The following is a 21,029-nucleotide window of genomic DNA, read 5'->3' on the forward strand; positions in this document are numbered from 1 at the left end:
TGCACCCACCTTATAGCAGCTCCATCTAGGTTGCATTTCCTTAGTTTGTTTATGAGAAGGTCATGCGAGACAGTATCAAAAGCTTTAGTAAAGTCAAGATATACCACGTCTACCGCTTCCCCACATCCACAAGGCTTGTTACCCTGTCAGAGAAAGCTCTCGGGTTGGTTTGACACGATTTGTTCTTGAGAAATTCATGCTGACTGTTACTTATCACCTTATTATCTTCTAGATGTTTGCGAATTGATTGCTTAATTATTTGCTCCATTATCTTTCTGGGTATAGAAGTTAAGCTGATTGGTCTGTAATTCCCTGGGTTGTCCTTATTTCCCTTTTTAGAGATGGGCACTAGATTTGCCCTTTTCCAGTTTTCTGGAATCTCTCCCGTCTTCCATGACTTCTCAAAGATAATCGCTAATGGCTCAGATATCTCCTCAGTCAGTTCCTTGAGTATTCTAGGATGCATTTCATCAGGCCCTGGTGACTTGAAGACAGAAGAACATAAGAACGGCCGTACTGGGTCAGACCAAAGGTCCATCCAGCCCAGTACCCTGTCTATCAACCGTGGCCAATGCCAGGTGCCCCAGAGGGAGTGAACCAGCAGATCGAAGAACGTGATCGTTCCCCTCTATTCGACATTGGTGAGGCCTCATCTGGAGTACTGTGTCCAGTTTTGGGCCCCACACTACAAGAAAGATGTGGAAAAATTGGAAAGCATCCAGCGGAGGGCAACAAAAATGATTAGGGGGATGGGGCACATGACTTATGAGGAGAGGCTGAGGGAACTGGGATTGTTTAGTCTGCGGAAGAGAAGAATGAGGGGGGATTTGATAGCTGCTTTCAACTCCCTGAAAGGGGGTTCCAAAGAGGATGGATCTAGATTGTTCTCAGTGGTGGCAGATGACAGAACGAGGAGTAATGGTCTCAAGTTGCAGTGGGGGAGGTTTAGGTTGGATATTAGGAAAAACTTTTTCACTAGGAGGGTGGTGAAGCACTGGAATGCGTTACCTAGGGAGGTGGTCGAATCTCCTTCCTTAAAAAGGAGTACATGTGGCACCTTAGAGACTAACCAATTTATTTGAGCATAAGCTTTCGTGAGCTACAGCTCACTTCATCGGATGCTGTATTTTCCACTTTATGCATCCGATGAAGTGAGCTGTAGCTCACGAAGGCTCATGCTCAAATGAATTGGTTAGTCTCTAAGGTGCCACAAGTACTCCTTTTCTTTTTGCGAATACAGACTAACACGGCTGCTACTCTGAAACCTCTCCTTCCTGAGAGGCTTTTAAGCCCCGGCTTGACAAAGCCTTGACTGGGATGATTTAGTTGGGAATTGGTCCTGATTTGAGCAAGGGGTTGGACTAGATGACCTCCTGAGGTCCCTTCCAACCCTGATATTCTATGATTCTACACAAAGGGTTGGAATAAATGGTCAATTTTCGGAATGCAGAGAGGCAAATAGCAGTGTCTCCCATAGGTCTGTTCTGGGATCAGTCCTATTCAACATATTCATAAATGATCTGGAAAAAGGGGTAAACAGTGAGGTGGCAAAATTTGCAGATGATACAAAACTACTCAAGATAGTTAAGTCCCAGTGTGATGAAGCGGGACTGTTCTTAATATTTTCTCTGAATATTGTGGGGGAGCCTCAGTTTCCCCTAGGCAGTTCTTAAGTATCTAGGTGGTGGGATAAGGGTGTTTGATCATTGCAGAGCGCTGGAGGGCAGGTGTGTGCAGGGGTCTGGACACAGAGAATGGCCGACACCCTGTTTCCTTGCAACTGATGGCCTGGGCCCTTCCCCCCTGCAAGGTGAGAGCTAAAGGGTTGGAGAACAAAGGAATCAGGTGACCTCCTGGCCCGGGAAAGGGACAAAGCCCAGAGGAGGAGGGGCTGGAGGGAGTTTCAGTTTGGGGCTGGCTGGAGACATGGAGTGAAGTGCAGATGGGGTTGTCTGGCTCACTGCCCCCCAAAATGGACTCGGCTGAGGGGTCCTGTTCTCTGTACCTACAAGCTCTGTTTTAGACCATGTTCCTGTCGTCTAATAAACCTTTTGTTTTACTGGCTGGCTGAGAGTCACGTCTGACTGCGGAGTTGGGGGGCAGGACCCTCTGGCTTCCCCAGGAGCCCCGCCTGAGCGGATTCGCTGTGGGAAGAGCACGGAGGGACAGAGGATGCTGAATGCTCCAAGGTCAGACCCAGGAAGGTGGAAGCCGGGTGAGCTTCTTGCCCTGGAGACAGGCTGCTCCCAGAGAGGAGACTTCCCCAAAGTCCTGCCTGGCTTCGTGGGGAGCAGTTCCAGAGCATCGCCCGGGGACTCCATGACACCCAGGCAGACTGCGAAGAGCTACAAAAGGATCTCTCAAAACTGGGTGACTGGGCAACAAAATGGCAGATGAAATGCACATTGGAAAACATAATCCCAACTATACATACAAAATGATGGGGTCTAAATGAGCTGTTACCACTCAAGAAAGATCTTGGAGTCATTGTGGATAGTTCTCTGCAAACATCCACTCAATGTGCAGCGGCCATCAAAAAAGCGAACAGGATGTTAGGAATCATTAAAAAAGGGATGGAGAATAAGATGGAGAATATCTTATTGCCCTTATGTAAATCCATGGTACATTCACATCTTGAATACTGCGTACAGATGTGGTATGGTCTCATCTCAAAAAAGATAGACTGGCATTAGAAAAGGTTCAGAGAAGGGCAACTAAAATGATGAGGGGTTTGGAACGGGTCCTATATGAGGAGAGATTAAAGAGGCTAGGACTTTTCAGCTTGGAAAAGAGGAGACTCAGGGGGGATAGGATAGAGGTCTATAAAATCATGAGTGGTGTGGAGAAAGTGAATAAGGAAAAGTTATTTACATGTTCCCATAATATAAGAACTAGGGGCCACCAAATGAAATTATTGGGCAGCAGGTTTAAAACAAATAAAAGGAAGTTCTTCTTCGCACTGCGTACAGTCAACCTGTGGAACTCCTTGCCTGAGGAGGTTGTGAAGGCTAGGACTATAACAGGGTTTAAAAGAGAACTGGATAAATTCATGGAGGTTAAGTCCATTAATGACAGGTTTCAGAGTAGCAGCCGTGTTAGTCTGTATCCGCAAAAAGAACAGGAGCAGATGTGGAATCTTAGAGACTAACAAATTTATTAGAGCATAAGCTTTCGTGGGCTATAGCCCACTTCATTGGATGCATAGAATGGAACATATAGTAAGAAGAGATATATACATACAGAGAACGAGGAAGTTGCCATACAAACTGTAAGAGGCTAATTAGTTAAGATGAGTTTTATCAGCAGGAGAAAAAAAAAACTTTGTTGTGATAATCAAGATGGCCCATTTAGACAGTTGACAAAGAAGGTGTGAGGATACTTAACTTTAGGGAAATAGATTCAATATGTGTAATGACCCAGCCACTCCCAGTCTCTATTCAAACCCAGGTTCATGGTATCTAGTTTGCATATTAATTCAAGCTCAGCAGTTTCTCCTTGGAGTCTGTTTTTGAAGCTTTTGTGTTGCAAAATTGCCACCCTTAAGTCTTTTACTGAGGGGACAGAGAGGTTGAAGTGTTCTCCTACCGGTTTTTGAATGTTCTGATTCCTGAAGTCAGATTTGTATCCATTTATTTGTTTGCGTAGAGACTGTCTGGTTTGGCCAATGTACATGGCAGAGGGGCATTGCTGGCACAGGATGGCATAGATCACATTGGTAGATGTGCAGGTGAACGAGCCCCTGATGGCGTGGCTGTTGTGATTAGGTCCTATGATAGTGTCACTTGAATAAAAAGTGGACAGAATTGGCATCAGGCTTTGTTGCAAGGATAGCTTCCTGGGTTAGTGTTTTTGTTGTGTGGTGTGTGATTTTCAGAGTAACAGCCATGTTAGTCTGTATCCACAAAAACAACAGGAGTACTGAAGCAAATACTCTCGAGCAACCACACACTACAGGATGGCAGGAGAGAGATCACAGAATCATAGAATATCGGGGTTGGAAGGGACCTTAGGAGGTCATCTACTCCAATCCCCTGCTCAAAGCTGGACCAACCCCAACTAAATCATCCCAGCCAGGGCTTTGTCAAGTCTGACCTTAAAAACTTCTAAGGAAGGAGATTCGACCACCTCCCTAGGTAACGCATTCCAGTGCTTCACCACCCTCCTAGTGAAAAAGTTTTTCCTAATATCCAACCTAAACCTCCCCCACTGCAACTTGAGACCATTACTCCTCGTTCTGTCATCTGCCACCACTGAGAACAATCTAGATCCATCCTCTTTGGAACCCCCTTTCAGGGAGTTGAAAGCAGCTATCAAATCCCCCCTCATTCTTCTCTTCCGCAGACTAAACAATCCCAGTTCCCTCAGTCTCTCCTCATAAGTCATGTGCCCCAGCCCCCTAATCATTTTTGTTGCCCTCCGCTGGATGCTTTCCAATTTTTCCACATCTTTCTTGTAGTGTGGGGCCCAAAACTGGACACAGTACTCCAGATGAGGCCTCACCAATGTCGAATAGAGGGGAACGATCACGTTCTTCGATCTGCTGGTTCACTCCCTCTGGGGCACCTGGCATTGGCCACGGTTGATAGACAGGGTACTGGGCTGGATGGACCTTTGGTCTGACCCAGTACGGCCGTTCTTATGTTCTTCTGTCTTCAAGTCACCAGGGCCTGATGAAATGCATCCTAGAATACTCAAGGAACTGACTGAGGAGATATCTGAGCCATTAGCGATTATCTTTGAGAAGTCATGGAAGACGGGAGAGATTCCAGAAAACTGGAAAAGGGCAAATCTAGTGCCCATCTCTAAAAAGGGAAATAAGGACAACCCAGGGAATTACAGACCAATCAGCTTAACTTCTATACCCAGAAAGATAATGGAGCAAATAATTAAGCAATCAATTCGCAAACATCTAGAAGATAATAAGGTGATAAGTAACAGTCAGCATGAATTTCTCAAGAACAAATCGTGTCAAACCAACCCGAGAGCTTTCTCTGACAGGGTAACAAGCCTTGTGGATGTGGGGAAGCGGTAGACGTGGTATATCTTGACTTTACTAAAGCTTTTGATACTGTCTCGCATGACCTTCTCATAAACAAACTAAGGAAATGCAACCTAGATGGAGCTGCTATAAGGTGGGTGCAAAATTGGTTGGAAAACCATTCCGAGAAAGTAGTTATCAGTGATTCACAGTCATGCTGGAAGGACATAAGGAGTGGGGTCCCACAGGGATCAGTTCTGGGTCCAGTTCTGTTCAATATCGTCATCAGTGGTTTAGATAATGGCATAAAGAGTACACTTATAAAGTCTGTAGACGATACCCAGCTGGGAGGGGTTGCAAGTGCTTTGGAGGATAGGATTAAAATTCAAAATGATCTGGACAAACTGGAGAAACGGTCTGAAGTAAATAGGATGAAATTCAATAAGGACAAATGCAAAGTACTCCATTTAGAAAGGAACACTCAGTTGCACACACACAGAATGGGAAATGACTGCCTAGGAAGGAGTACTGCGGAAAGGGATCTGGGGGTCATAGTGGACCACAAGCTAAATATGAGTCAACAGTGTAAGACTGTTGCAAGAAAAGCAAACCTCATTCTGGGACGTCTTAGCAGGAGTGTTGTAAGCAAAACACGAGAAGTTATTCTTCTGCTTTACTCTGTGCTGATTAGGTCTCAACTGGAGTCTTGTGTCCAGTTCTGGGCACCACATTTCAGGAAAGATGTGGACAAATTGGAGAGAATCCAGAGAAGAGCAACAAAAATGATTAAATGTGTAGAAAACATGACCCATGAGGGAAGATTGAAAAACTTGGGTTTCTTTAGTTTAGAGAAGAGAAGACTGAGAGGGGACATGATAACAGTTTTCAAGCACATAAAAGGCTGTTACAAGGAGGAGGGAGAGAAATTGTTCTTCTTAACCTCTGAGGACAGGACAAGAAGCAATGGGCTTAAATTGCAGCAGGGGCGGTTTAGGTTGGACATTAGCAAAAACTTTAACAGTGAGAGTGGTTAAGCTTTGGAATAAATTGCCCAGGGAGGTTGTGGAATCTCCATCATTGGAGATTTTTAAGAGCAGGCTGGACACACACCAGTCAGGGATGGTCTAGATAATACTTAGTCCTGCCATGAGTGCAGGGGACTGGACTAGAGATCTCTCAAAGTCCCTATAGTTCTATGTCTCCTTGATTTGGCTTCAGGGCCTGAGGGCTTTGCACTTGTTTCTTGGCTGGTGAAATCTAAGGACAGTGCTCACAGCCAGTCTGAGGTTTTATGCCCTATTTCTGGCACTCTGCCCTGAGTAAGGTGCCCACGCTCCTAAGTCCCCCAGACAGTATGACAGTTCGACTTTGCATTTGTCCCATTGTGTTTGAATGGGCCCAGCTTCCCACGCCATCCAGATTGCTCTGTATGGCTGCCCCGTCCTCATGACTTGCCACTCCCCTAATCCTTGTGCCATCTGTAGATTTGCCTTCCCAACCTACCAGCCCCACCCTGGGTGGCGACAAACCTTCTCTCACCTGGAACTCGCCGTGGCCCAGGCCGCTGGCCCGGAGGAACCACTGCCCGGCACACTGGTCGGACATGACGGTGCTGGAGAAGGGGCCCCCGCTGCTGTCGTAGTTGTAATATTTCCCTGCAGTGGGGACGAGCGAGTCAGCGAGACAGACACACCCCGCCCCTGACGCCGGCAGCTCCTCCTCTCACACCGCACGGCGCCCCACGGGCGGGAGCCGCTCGCTGCCCGAGGCAGACACCCAGTGTCCCGGAGCAGGAGCCCGCCCCGGGCTGAGGGTGGGTCAGCGCAGCGCCCCTCGTGGGGCCAGCCGGAGCCCAGGCAGCCTGCCCATACGCACCGTTCCACAGCAGCCGCTCAAACGCCTCTGTGCCCTTCCGTCGGATGGCGCTGTATTTCTGTAGGACCTCGTCGTCACCCACGATCCCCGCCACCTTGCACATCACACAGACGGCGGCCAGCCACAGGCTGCCGCAGTACGCGCTGCAAAGCAAAGGAGACGGGTTTGGGCACGAGCCGCTGCCGCCATGCCGACATATCTGCCACGTCGGCCTCACAGCCCTGGCGCTACCATGACGGGCACATTCCAGGGCCCTAGACAGAGACGGGGGCTGCACTTCCCATCCACCCTGCCGTCCCTGAGCCTCACAGCCCTCGCCCCCATCCCGCACGGGGGTGTGCTCCCTCGCCAGCCTCTGAGACTCACAGCCCTCGCCCCCACCCCTACCTGGGGGGGCGGTGCAGCCCCGAGAGTGCAGCCCCCTGACCTGTCCTTTCAGCCCCATGGGAGCTGGAGCAGCAGCAGCCCCGTGCTGCCAGGCACAGAGACCCCAGCAGGCACCCCCGCCACACCCCCGGAAACGCCGGGGCTTGCGCTCCGCACTGAGCACCGTGCCGGGCAGGTAGCCGGCTATCCCTGGTCACGCAGTGAGCAAAGGCGGGAGGCGGGTGGGGATGCAAGCCAGGGCTGCCTCAGCTGGCAAAGCGGGGCTCTGGAGTGGCCACCGACCAGCGACACCCCCAGCCGGCATGGCCAGAAGAGAGACTCGCAGAGAGGCCGGGCTGTCAGCAGAGGGGCAGAGTCGCTGCACTCGCTGTCTTCCAGCCACCAGCCAGCTCTTGCTGGCCGTATTTTCATGGGTTCGTTGTGAAGAGTCAGCAGCAGCCACTCGGCACAAACGCCCCGGGCCCCGATCGGCCGCTACGGGCAGTACCGGCCATGACTCCCCTGGCGCTGAGTGACACCACGTGCCCTGGGGTAGGCACCTGCCCGGGCACACCCAGGCTGTCCTGGGCCGTGGTTCGGGCAAAGTGCTGCCCTCGGGGCCCTGGGGAGCCCGGCACGGCGGGTGCAGACGGAGCCAGCCCCCGAAGGGAGCCGCTCGCCCTGGTGCAGCTCTCCAGGAGCCGTCACATGCTCCAACAGAGCTGAAAACGAAGGGTGACCCCAGCCCAGCCCCGCGCTGCATCAGGACCCAGCAGCCACCAACTCCCTGGCCCTGCCCCTGCCCCCTCACCTCCGCCACTCTCCCACTCCTGGCCCCGAGCCGCCCCCCGCCCCCCCTCACCTCCGCCACTCTCCCCCTCCTGGCCTCGAGCTGCCCCCTGCCCCCACCCTGCCCCTGCCCCCTCACCTCCGCCACTCTCCCACTCCTGGCCCCGAGCCGCCCCCCGCCCCCCCTCACCTCCGCCACTCTCCCCCTCCTGGCCTCGAGCTGCCCCCTGCCCCCGCCCTGCCCCTGCCCCCTCACCTCCACCACTCTCCCACTCCTGGCCCCGAGCCGCCCCCTGCCCCTGCCCCCTCGCCTCCGCCACTCTCCCACTCCTGGTCCCGAGCCGCCCCCCGCCCCCCCTCACCTCCGCCACTCTCCCACTCCTGACCTTGAGCCGCCGCCCCCCCCGCCCCCTCACCTGGCCCCAGTCGCCACCCAGGCGTCATAGGTCTGGTCAGCAAAGCCCGAGTTTTCTATCAGCCCGTCGTCGTCCGTGTCGAATTTCAGCTCCGCGTCCATCACAGCCTGTGGGAGAGAGACCGAGACCGTGGCCCCGCTGCCCCCAGGACACAGCCCTGTGCCGGGCGCTGCTCCCCTCTCCCAGCCGCAGGGCCCCGCGCTCTCCCCCCACGCCGCAGCCCCAGCGGGAGGCTCTGGCTGTACCTGGCAGACGGGCCACATGTCCCGCAGGTAGGCAGCGTCCTGGGTCAGGGAGAAGTCGCGGTAGACCTGCAGCACGAACTTCAGGTTCAGGTCCTTCCAGCCGGCCGTGTCGTGGATCAGGTAGGCGTTGACCCGCTGCCATGGCTCGTCCTCTGAGCAGGGAGAGAGCGGCTCTCAGCAGCCTCGCCCGGGGGGCAGCCCCGCCCCCCCCGTAACGGCACGGCACCCCCCATGCCGGCAGTGAGCCCTCCTGTAACGGCACTGCGCCCCCCACGCCAGCAGTGACCCTCCTGTAACGGCACTGCGCCCCCCACGCCCGCAGTGAGCCCTCCTGTACCTGCACTGCGCCCCCCACGCCCGCAGTGAGCCCTCCTGTACCTGCACTGCGCCCCCCACGCCCGCAGTGAGCCCTCCTGTACCTGCACTGCGCCCACCCCCACGCCCGCAGTGAGCCCTCCCGTACCTGCACTGCACTCCCCACACCAGCAGTGAGCCCTCCTGTACCTGCACTGTGCCCACCCCCACGCCCACAGTGAGCCCTCCCGTACCTGCACTGCACCTCCCATACACCCGCAGTAAGCCCTCCCATAACGGCACTGCGCCCCCCCCCACACACCCGCAGTGAGCCCTCCCGTACCTGCACTGCGCCCCCCACACGTCCGCAGTGAGCCCTCCCGTACCTGCACTGCGCCCCCCACACGCCCGCAGTGAGCCCTCCCGTACCTGCACTGCGCCCCCCCCACACCCGCAGTGAGCCCTCCCGTACCTGCACTGCACCTCCCATACACCCGCAGTAAGCCCTCCCATAACGGCACTGCGCCCCCCCCCACACACCCGCAGTGAGCCCTCCCGTACCTGCACTGCGCCCCCCACACGTCCGCAGTGAGCCCTCCCGTACCTGCACTGCGCCCCCCACACGCCCGCAGTGAGCCCTCCCGTACCTGCACTGCGCCCCCCCCACACCCGCAGTGAGCCCTCCCGTACCTGCACTGCACCCCCCACGCCAGCAGTGAGCCCTCCTGTACCTGCACTGTGCCCACCCCCACGCCCGCAGTGAGCCCTCCCGTACCTGCACTGCGCCTCCCATACACCCGCAGTAAGCCCTCCCATAACGGCACTGCGCCCCCCCCCACACCCACAGTGAGCCCTCCCGTACCTGCACTGCGCCCCCCACACGCCCGCAGTGAGCCCTCCCGTACCTGCACTGCGCCCCCCCACACCCGCAGTGAGCCCTCCTGTACCTGCACTGCGCCCCCCCCACACCCGCAGTGAGCCCTCCCGTACCTGCACTGCGCCCCCCACACGCCCGCAGTGAGCCCTCCCGTACCTGCACTGCGCCCCCCACACGCCCGCAGTGAGCCCTCCCGTACCTGCACTGCGCCCCCCACGCCAGCAGTGAGCCCTCCTGTACCTGCACTGTGCCCACCCCCACGCCCGCAGTGAGCCCTCCCGTACCTGCACTGCGCCTCCCATACACCTGCAGTGAGCCCTCCCGTACCTGCACTGCACCCCCCACGCCAGCAGTGAGCCCTCCTGTACCTGCACTGTGCCCACCGCCACGCCCGCAGTGAGCCCTCCCGTACCTGCACTGCGCCTCCCATACACCCGCAGTGAGCCCTCCCGTAACGGCACTGCGCCCCCCCCACACACCCGCAGTGAGCCCTCCCATACCTGCATTGCGCCCCCCACACGCCCGCAGTGAGCCCTCCTGTACCTGCACTGCGCCCCCCCATGCCCGCAGTGAGCCCTCCCGTACCTGCACTGCGCCCCCCCATGCCCGCAGTGAGCCCTCCCGTACCTGCACTGCACCCCCCACACACCCGCAGTGAGCCCTCCTGTAATGGCACTGCGCCCCCCACACACCCGCAGTGAGCCCTCCCGTACCTGCACTGCGCCCCCCACACACCCGCAGTGACCCCTCCCGTAACTGCACTGCGCTCCCCACGCCGGCAGTGAGCCCTCCCGTACCTGCACTGCGCCCCCCACGTCGGCAGTGAGCCCTCCCGTACCTGCACTGTGCCCCCCATGCAGGCAGTGAGCCCTCCTGTACCTGCACTGCGCCCCCCACACACCCGCTGTGAGCCCTCCCGTACCTGCACTGTGCCCCCCCACACCCGCAGTGAGCCCTCCTGTAACGGCACTGCGCCCCCCACACACCCGCAGTGAGCCCTCCCGTACCTGCACTGCGCCCCCCACGCCAGCAATGACCCCTCCTGTAACTGCACTGCGCTCCCCACGCCGGCAGTGAGCCCTCCTGTAACGGCACTGCGCCCCCCACACACCCGCAGTGAGCCCTCCCGTACCTGCACTGCGCCCCCCACGCCAGCAGTGACCCCTCCTGTAACTGCACTGCGCTCCCCACGCCGGCAGTGAGCCCTCCTGTAACGGCACTCTGCCCCTTCCCTGCCACCAGTGAGCCTTCCTGGGAATGTGTCCCCATCTCTGTAACTGCACTGCACACCCACCTCCACAGCATTTCCCCCCAACCTAGCGGCAATGGGGGGGCGCTCCTGGTGGTGGCCTCCCTGCCTCACCCCCTCCCGCCCATCCTCCCCCCGGACACACCAAGGGACAGTTTGGCTGCATCTGAGGACACGTTCCCAATGGGGCTGTGCCCGGCTAGGGAGCTGGATGAATTCAGTGTGTGGGGCGTTTATAACTGAGCTGGAGAATGGGCTGCCCGGCACAGCCCAGCCCTGGCCCCAGCCACATGCCAGGGCGAGACCTTACCAGGCTCCCCGATGTCGTGGGGCACCACGTTCCTCAGCTTCACCTGGGCCGTCTGCCCATTCATCAGGTACAGCCTGGGCTGCGTGTCCTCGTTCAGCACAGTGGCAGCTGGGGGACACAGACCCTCAGCGAGCTGGCAGGCCCCAGCTATGCCAAGGTCTCCCCGGCCAGTGGGGTGAGCACCCGTTACCCCTGCAGAGACGCTCGCCCTGGTGCCAGGTGTGGGGTGCTTGTGCCTGGAAAACCACCCGGCTGTTCCCAGTCTCGGGTCAGAATGGGTGACGGCCCCCGGCCTGGGCAGGAGCAGTGAGCTCAGACGGCCGCTGCTGAGGGCCCCGGGGCCACACTTGATCCCTGCCCTGCTCGGGTGCAGCAAAGAGGCGGAAACCACCCCCAGTGCCCAGACGGGATTCCCCGGCCGGAGCAGCACGGTCACAGACGGCTCCCTCCCTGCCTTGGGGAGGGCAGGGTGTGTGCCAGTTTGCTGGTGCCCTGGGCCAGATGGGGGGTGGGGCAGGGGGCTGGTGCACCCACTGAGGGGCTGGGGTGGGGGCTATTGAGCCCGATGAGGGGCACGGGCGGGGCGAGGGCTGGGCACAGCCTACCAAGGGGCCTGGGTGTGGCGGGGAGCCAGGATAGGGATCGGTGAGCCCAAACAAGGGGCCCGGGCGGGGCAGTGGGCTTAGCCAGGGGCCCAAGAACTGTGACGAAGCGGGACTGTTCTTAATGTTTCTTCTGAATACTGTAGGGGTGTCTCAGTTTCCCCTATGCATTTCTTAAGTCTCTAGGTGGTGGGATAAGGGGGTGTAATTGTTGCAGAGCAAAGGGCCAGGTGAATATAAATGGCCGACACTCTGTCTCCTGGCAACTGATGGCCTGGGCCCTTCCCCCCTGCAAGGTGAGAGCTAAAGGGTTGGAGAACAAAGGAATCAGGTACCCTCATGGCCTGGGAAAGGGGCAAAGCCCAGAGGAGGAGGGGCTGGGGGGAGTTTCAGTTTGGGGCTGGATGGGGACATGGAGCGAAGGGCAGACGGGGTTGTCTGGCTCACTGCCCCCCAAAATGGACCCGGCTGAGGGGTCCTGTTCTCTGCACCGACAAGCTCTGTGTTAGACCATGTTCCTGTCGTCTAATAAACCTCTGTTTTACTGGCTGGCTGAGAGTCCCGTCTGACTGCGGAGTTGGGGGGCAGGACCCTCTGGCTTCCCCAGGACCCCGCCTGGGCAGACTCGCTGTGGGAAGCGCACGAAGGGGCAGAGGAGGCTGAATGCTCCGAGGTCAGACCAGGAAGGTGGAGCCGGGTGAGCTGTGTCCTGAAGACAGGCTGCTCCCAGAAAGGAGATTTCCCCGGAGTCCTGCCTGGCTTCGTGGGGAGCAATTCCAGAGCATTTGGCTGGGGGCCTGTGAACCCACTGAGGGGTCCGGGCTGGGCAGGGGGCCGGGCCCGCTGGGTGCTCACCGATGTCGTACTGCAGGCTGATCTCCAGCTTGGGCCACAGCATGGCGAGGGCGAAGGAGGCGTAGAAGTGAACGTCGTAGGTGTTGTACATCCGGTACTCCTGGCCTGGAAGCCCAGCACAGACAGTGAGGGGGGCAGATCCTGCCGGGGGGCCGTAGGGGCACCAGAGGTCCCCACCCCTCCACACAACACGGGGAGCGGGGGAGGAGGGGGATGGGCCCTGTCCCCAGCACTGGAGCTGGGAGGAGCCCTGTGCCCAGCAGGGAATTTGCCCTTCCTGGGGGCTGTTAGCGGCGAGGCGTCGCCCATGCCCTGGGCGAGGGGGCGCAGCCCCCGATGGACTCCATGGGGGGGCAGGCTGCTCCCTCCCCCCGCCCTGAGGGAAGTGGGTCAGCGAGGCCGCCCCAGAGGGTGACATGCCCCTTGCCCTGGGCTCAGTCGGGGGGGTGAGTGGGACCCTCGCCCTGCGGCTCTCAGCCCTGCACTTTACCTTCCAAGTAAGCAAACCTTCCGTACTCCCGCAGGACAGGGAAGAGCTGGGACAGCCCGGCCCCCGCGGGGCCCTGCACGTCCTCCGCGCAGGCCTCTGGGGGCAGCTCCAGCCACAGGGTCCCGCCGTCCGCCAGGAAGTAGAGCTCGTTGAAGAGAGCCGACTTGTACCAAGGGGGCAGGTGGCTGTGGGCGAGAGGGACAGATGGGAGAGCGAATACGTCGCCTCTGTGGATCCCGCTTCACAGAGCCACAGCCCGGCCTCATGGGCCAGGAGCCCTATAACCCACCCCACCTTCCTCAGACCCCAGGAAGGGCCCCCCACCTGCCCTCCTCGGGACACAGAGCTGGGGGGCAGCGTACTCAGACACACCTGCTGGGGAGGGGGCAGAAGGCCGAGGGGGATGCAGGCTCCAGCCCGCCCCAGCAGCTGCCCTGAGGGGACCACTCACAGCTGAGGAGCGACCGGCCTCTCAGGCCGGGTGGGAGCTCCGGCTCCTGGGTCCTTCCCGGTGCTCAGCGCCGGCCTGGGCTGGCTCAGCCAGCAACAGCAAGCTCCTTGGGCCCGCGTGTGCGCAGCCTCCCCTTTCCCCCGGAGAGCCAGGGGAGCAAGGCGTGAAGGAGACACCCCGCACGGAGCTCTGCACCACGGCTCTGGGCTAAGGGAACCGGCGAGGAGAGGAGCGGCCCCGGGGCCCAGCACCTGCCCTCACATGGGCACGGGGCTCACCCACCGGGTGGCAGGCTCTGACAGGAGACCCCCAGAGGCCCCCCTGCATGGGGGAGCACACAGCAAGCCACCCGCCCCATTGTACACGCAGAAGCGGCACGCTCGCCCTCGCACACTTCAGGAGCCGGGTGCAGCAGGACCAGCCACCTGGGGGGATGCAGTGAGTCTCCAACGAGCCACTCTGCGGCTGGCTGGAGGCCAAACCTGCCCCAAACCAACTCTGTAGACCCCGGTGACCGCAGCAGCTTGTCAATTCTGCCCAACCCTTTGTCTGTGGCCTGGCCAGGGGGCTCCCCCCACTGGAGATGTCCCCAGCTACCAGCCAGGCAACCGCTCTACCTGCTCTCCAAGATGGGCCTCTGCCAGCTCTCGATCTTCTCCTCCCACTGCTCACAGTGCGTGAGCGCGTAGTGGGAGAGGGCAGGGCACGCGTCCCCTGCGCTGCCGAAATAGCGCGTGTACCGCCTGCGGGGAGAGACGTTACTGGGTGCGGGTCTGCAGGAGGCAGCCAGGTGCCGCCTGTCCGGCCCTGTCTGCGCGGGAGAGCACGGTCCCCCGCAGGGCAGGGACACCCGCCCCGGCCAGCACAGCGCTTCACGCCAGGGACCGACGGGGCCTGTTCTCAGCACAGCCCTGGCACTGCCGGTGCTCTCCCTTCCACCCTCCCTCAGGGTGCCCCGTGTGCCGGCAGTGCCGTACAGAAACGTGAACGGCTCTAGCACCCTGCAGAACGGGAAATCAACAACATCAGGAACCTGCAACTCCCCAGGCTGGGCGCAGGCTGTCACCCTGACACACTGCCGCTGACCCAGACACAGCCACCCCCACCTGCCGCTTCCCGGCAGGACTCCCAGCTCTCCCTGAGCTCTGGGCGCGGGTGGGAAAGGAGCAGCGGCTGCAGCTGGCTTCGCCTGGGGGGCTAGGACGAGGTCTCCTGAGGCTGGGGCACCCAGACGGGTAGTGCGCCATTACAAGCAGCCAGGAAGCCAGAAGGGACCCACGTCACCATCCAGTCTGAGCTCCTGCAGCACACGGGCTGCAGACCCCATCCAGCAGCCCTTGCACCAGGCCCAGTGCTGGGCTGAGCCAGAGCAGGGCCCAACCTTGATATAAAGACTCCGAGCAATGGAGAATCCCCTTGTCTTGGCCCAGCCGAACAGGGTCTGACCGAGTCTCGGAGGTTAAACAATGGGCAATGCAGGCAAAGGTGCCCTGAGAGACCCCCTGAGCCTGCTGGGCAGACTCTGCCCAGGGCACGTGCACCACTAAGGAGTCTGCCCTGGCTGGGGCGGCCCACGCAGACCCCATGCCCCAGCAGGCACGGCTCCTCCGTGATGGGACCAGCTGGGGCTAGGTAAGCTTTGTCCCTGGGGCCCAGGACCAGGCTGGGGTGCAGGGAAGTGGGATCGGCAGGGCATGTGCTGCGGGGATAAGGGGGAAGCTGGGCAGCATCCCAGGGGCACGGTGACCATGCAAGATGCACGCACTGGAGTTGGTGACGGGTCCACATTGCGTGACGGCGGGAGAAGGCTGGGCACACGGCACACACAGCTCCGTCTGGTGGGTGGCAGCTGTGCCTGGAAGCACACAGGGGATCTGGCCACCTACCTGAAATGCAGCTTCTCCTTTGAGCCAAAGTGAATGCGCGGCATGTCCCAGGCCAGGGCCACCTCCAGCGTCCTGTGCCCCCGGGCCGGCACTGTGCAGCTGGCGCAAACAGCTGCTGCAGTCACCTCCCCCTTCTCCGTGAGGCTGCCCTTACCTGTCGGGTAGGAAAAGCAGACGGTGAGAACACTGGGACTCTCACCCCTTGCAAAGGAGCATCCCAGGACCTGCCACCAGCCCCACATTGTCCTGCAGGCTCAGGCAAGGAGCGAGGCTGGTCCAGACTCAACACTTAGCCCCTCTGATAAACTGGGCAAAAGCACAAAGTGCAGAGAAACAATTTCTAAACACTTTCACTGCTTGCTTCTTGGAACAGAAAGTTCTAGTACCTACAAGAAAAGGCGAACCAGAGGTGACCCTGGCAATTACAGGTCGGTAAGCCTAACCTCAGCGCCAGGCAAACTAGTTGAAACTATAGTGAAAAAACTGAATCATCAGACACACAGATGAACATGATTTGTTGGGGAAGAGTCAACACAGCTTTTGAAAAAGGAATTCATGCCTCACCAATCTATTACTAGTCTCTGAGGGTGTCAACAAGCATGTGGACAAGGAGGATCCAGTGGATATAGTGTACTTGGACTTTCAGAAAGCCTTTTACAAGGTCCCTCACCAAAGGGTCTTAAGCAAAGGAAGCTGTCATGGGATAAGAGGGAAGGTGCTCTCATGGATTGGTAACTGGTTAAAAGATAGGAAACAAAGGGGAGGAATAAATGGTCAGTTTTCAGAATGGAGAGAGCTAAATAGTGGTATCCCTCGGGGGTCTGTATTGGGACCAGGCCTATTCAACATACTCATAAATGATCTGGAAAAAGGGGTAAACAGTGAAGTGGCAAAATTTGCAGATGATACAAAATTGCTCAAAATAGTTAAGTCCCAGGCAGACTGCGAAGAGCTACAAAAGGATCTCTTAAAACTGGGTGACTGGGCAACAAAATGGCAGATGAAATTTAATGTTGATAAATGCAAAGTAATGCACATTGGAAAACATAATCCCAACTCTACATATAAAATGATGGGGTCTAAATTAGCTGTTACCACTCAAGACAGATCTTGGAGTCATTGTGGATAGTTCTCTGAAAACATCCACTCAACGTGCAGTGGCAGTCGAAAAAGCTAACCGAATATTGGGAATCATTAGGGGAAAAAAAGGAGAGAAAATATCATATTGCCTATATATAAATCAATGGCACACCCACACCTTGAACCCTGCATGCAGTTCTGGTCACCCCGTCTCAGAAAAGATCTATTGGAATTGAAAAAGGTTCAGAAAAGGGCAACAAAAATGATGAGGGGTGGGGAACAGCTGCTGTATGAGGAGAGATTAATAAGACCGGGACTGTTCACCTTGGAAAAGAGACGACTAAGGGGGGATATGCTAGAGGTCTATAAAATCATGACTGGTGTGGGGAAAGTGAACAGGGAAGTGTTATATAACAGGGTAAACAACATAAGAACCAGGGGTCATCCAAGCAAATGAACAGGCAGCAGGTTTAAAACAAACAGAAGGAAGTATTTCTTCCCACAATGTACAATCTGTGGAACTCCTTGCCAGGGATGTTGTGAAGGCCAAGACTATAACAGGGTTCAAAAAAGAACTAGATAAGTTCATGGAGGATAGGTCCATCAATGGCTATGAGCCAGGATGGGCAGGGATGGTGTCCCTAGCCTCTGTTTGCCAGACGCTGGGAATGGGCGACAGGGGATGGGTCACTTGATGATTCCCTGTTCTGTTCATTCCCTCTGGGGCACCTGGCACTGGCCACTGTTGGTAGACAGGAGACTGGGCTAGATGGACCTTTGATCTGACCCTTTATGGACGTTCTTATGTTATGTTCTTTGTACCAGCCACTGTTGGCAGACCAGATACGGGGCTAGATGGATCACTGGTCTGACCCAGTGTGGCCATTCTTATGCCGTTCTTGACTTTGTCTTAAGTAGCACACAGGAGCCAATTCAAGAAGTGAGAGGAGCTGAGCCACTAAGCAACAGTGACCACAATCTAATTAGGCTCGGTGTGCTGGGGAGAGGGAAGCACCACAGTGACAGTCACACAGTGTTAGCAAAATGCTCCTTTCTAGAAGGGCCCTACCATTAAAAACAGAGGAAGTACAGTCCTTCGTGGTACCACGGATGCTACAAAAACCCAGCAGCAAAGGCTCCACAGACAGGCGCCCTGCTGACCAAACGGGGACCCGGCACGGAGCATGTGGCCACAGCTAATGGCAGGGCTGAGAGGCTATTTGAGCCAAGAGAAACCCTTCAAAATTGGAACTCTGCCCAGTGTGGCAATAAACGGGAGCAGGAGTTATAGCAGGGCCGTGCCAGAGGTCAAAGCAGATTTGAAGACGCAGTCACTAACGGTGATAAGATGGAGGTTACTGACTCGTAACTGGCGTTCTCCACATCGTCTGCACGCTCCCGCTCCTAGGCCTGCACAGGCCAGACGCTGGAACCTTCCCGGAGCAACACCACAGTGCTCCTGCACCCCCGCGCCTCCTCCCCACGAGCAAGATTACAGAATGGACATGGTCGCTCCCCGCCCCTCAGCTCCGTCCCCTGCCTCTGCAGTACTGAGACCCCAGAGGAGGAGGGAAGGGGGGCACCTTCTCATTTCCCCTGGGCACTTGCCAGCTGATTTCAGCTGCTGCTTCCACTGGTACCCAGTCGATGGTGCAGAATCTAAGTACACCTCTACCTTGATAAAACGCAGCCCGACATAACACGAATTCGGATAGAACGCGGTAAAGCAGCGCTCCGGGGGGGCGGGGCTGTGCGCTCCAGTGGATCAAAGCCAGTTCGCTATAACGGGGTCTCACCTACAATGCGGTAAGATTTTTTGGCTCCCGAGGACAGCGTTATATTGGGGTAGAGGTGGATATTTCCAGAGTTCATTAAAATCAGTTACACTTCCATCATACCAGATCTTGGGGGTGCATTGCAAGTGACTGTTAATGCCGGCAAGGGGGCACCCACAGCTGTCCCTCTGGAGGGTGTTTTCTGTCCGGGCCCCCTGCAGCACAGACCTCAGAATACTTATGGAATACAAATTCTTCTGAACGTGCAGTCCTTGGTTGGGCTGTAATTCTAGGACCCCCCATTCTGCGGTGGCCCCATTCTGAGCCCGGCATGGGGGTGACGTACGTTGCTGATATCAAGGAACCAGCAATTTCAGATAAATAACCACCTTCGGAACAGGTTTCTGGTCAAATACTGGTAACTGCAGTCTGGATATTCTAAAACCTGCCTCTGGGCAGGAGAGCTCTGCTCACTCGAGGAGGGTCGGGCCTATGAAAGGAATGCTCTGAACAGGTGATGGAAGAGACTTGTTCACAAAAAGAACAGGAGTAGTTGTGGCACCTTAGAGACTAACAAATTTATTAAAGCATAAGCTTTCGTGGGCTACAGCTCACTTCATCGGATGCATAGGTATAGGGTGGTGTTTATTTGACCATCGCTTATTAGCACAGTAGTGTCCAGGAAACCTACTGACTGCTCTACTTACCTACATGCCTCCAGCTTCCATCCTGGACACACCACACGATCCATTGTCTACAGCCAAGCTCTAAGATACAACTGCATTTGCTACAATCCCTCAGACAGAAACAAACACCTACAGGATGTCTATCAAGCCTTCTTACAACTACAATACCCACCTGCGGAAGTGAAGAAACAGATGGACGGACCCAGAAGAGTACCCAGAAGTCACCTACTACAGGACAGGCCTAACAAAGAAAATAACAGAACGCCACTAGCCGTCACCTTCAGCCCCCAACTAAAACCTCTCCAATGCATTATCAAGGATCTACAACCTATCCTGGAAAATGATCCCTCACTCTCACAGATCTTGGGAGACAGACCAGTCCTCGCTTACAGACAGCCCCCCAACCTGAAGGAAATACTCACCAGCAACCACACACCACACAACAGAAACACTAACCCAGGAACCTATCCTTGCAACAAAGCCTGATGTCAACTCTGTCCACATATTTATTCAAGTGACACCATCATAGGACCTAATCACATTAGCCATGCCATCAGGGGCTCGTTCACCTGCACATCTACCAATGTGATCTATGCCATCATGTGCCAGCAATGCCCCCTGCCATGTACATTGACCAAACCGGACAGCCTCTATGCAAAAGAATAAATGGACACAAATCTGACATCAGGAGTCATAACATTCAAAAACCGGTAAGAGAACGCTTCAACCTCTCTGGCCCCTCAGTAACAGATTTAAGGGTGGCAATTTTGCAACAGAAAAGCTTCAAAAACAGACTCCAACGAGAAACTGCTGAGCTTGAATTAATATGCAAACTAGATACCATTAACTTGGGTTTGAATAGAGACTGGGAGTGGCTCAGTCATTATACATATTGAATCTATTTCCCCATGTTAAGTATCCTCGCACCTTCTTGTCAACTGTCTAAATGGGCCAGCTTGATTATCACTACAAAAGTTTTTTTCTCCTGCTGATAATAGTTCATCTTAACTAATTAGCCTCTCACAGTTTGCATGGCAACTTCCAACTTATCTGTATGTGTGTATCTATCTATCTTACTATATGTTCCATTCTAGGCATCCAATGAAGTGGGCTGTAGCTCACGAAAGCTTATGCTCAAATAAATTTGTTAGTCTTTAAGGTGCCACAAGTCCTCCTGTTCTTTTTGCAGATACAGACTAACACGGCTGCTACTCTGAAACTTGTTCACAGTTATTAACAGACTTACATTGTGAAACAGGCTTAGAGCAGACATCCCTTACAAAACTTCCTTGGCTGGTGTCTTCAGAAGCCAATTGCTTAAAGCAGGTAAACAAAAACTCCCTGACGTCTTAGAAAAGCCACTACCATGGACAGGCATCTTGTTAAGACTCTAGGCACCACTGAAAGCCCAAAGGGTAGAACCTGGTATTGGAAGTGACCTTGTCCAATGGCAAACTGCAGGTATTTGCAACGTTTTGGTCTCCTCACACGATGAAAACACACGTCTTTTAGATCAAGGGCTGCAAACCAACCTTGACTTGAAAGTGAGGGGATGAGAGATGCCAGGATTACCATCAGAAATGGAACTTTCTGATGCATGCATTAAGCTTCCTTAGGTCCAATATCTGATGGAGTTCTCCACCCTTCTTCAGTATAGGGAAACATCTTGAATAAAACCCGATTCTTGTACTATCTGCGAACCTCCTCTATTGCCCCTACACTTCAAGAAGGGACTGAATTTCCACTCTTATCATACTTTTCAGAGTGGTAGCCATGTTAGTCTGTATCAGCAAAAAGAACGAGGA

The 21,029-nt window shown here is 56.0% G+C and overlaps 1 protein-coding gene across 2 annotated transcripts in view; it reads right to left on the reverse strand.

The window, feature by feature from the left end:
* GBA2 (glucosylceramidase beta 2) overlaps nt 1–21,029 on the reverse strand; it is a 68,525-nt gene that overhangs the window by 4,411 nt on the left and 43,085 nt on the right. The window contains exons 7-15 of one of the 2 annotated variants that reach the window (XM_074952189.1): nt 15,684–15,837; nt 14,415–14,540; nt 13,347–13,531; nt 12,857–12,961; nt 11,400–11,507; nt 8,670–8,821; nt 8,425–8,531; nt 6,854–6,996; nt 6,518–6,633 (exon numbers count right to left, since the gene is read on the reverse strand). In XM_074952189.1, the coding sequence (XP_074808290.1) occupies nt 6,518–6,633; nt 6,854–6,996; nt 8,425–8,531; nt 8,670–8,821; nt 11,400–11,507; nt 12,857–12,961; nt 13,347–13,531; nt 14,415–14,540; nt 15,684–15,837 (1,196 nt within the window). The remainder of the gene's footprint in view (nt 1–6,517; nt 6,634–6,853; nt 6,997–8,424; nt 8,532–8,669; nt 8,822–11,399; nt 11,508–12,856; nt 12,962–13,346; nt 13,532–14,414; nt 14,541–15,683; nt 15,838–21,029) is intronic. The other variant, XM_074952190.1, reaches the window with a different exon arrangement.

This window comes from Natator depressus, chromosome 5 (genome assembly GCF_965152275.1).
Source record: "Natator depressus isolate rNatDep1 chromosome 5, rNatDep2.hap1, whole genome shotgun sequence".
NCBI classification, from domain to species: Eukaryota; Metazoa; Chordata; order Testudines; family Cheloniidae; genus Natator; species Natator depressus.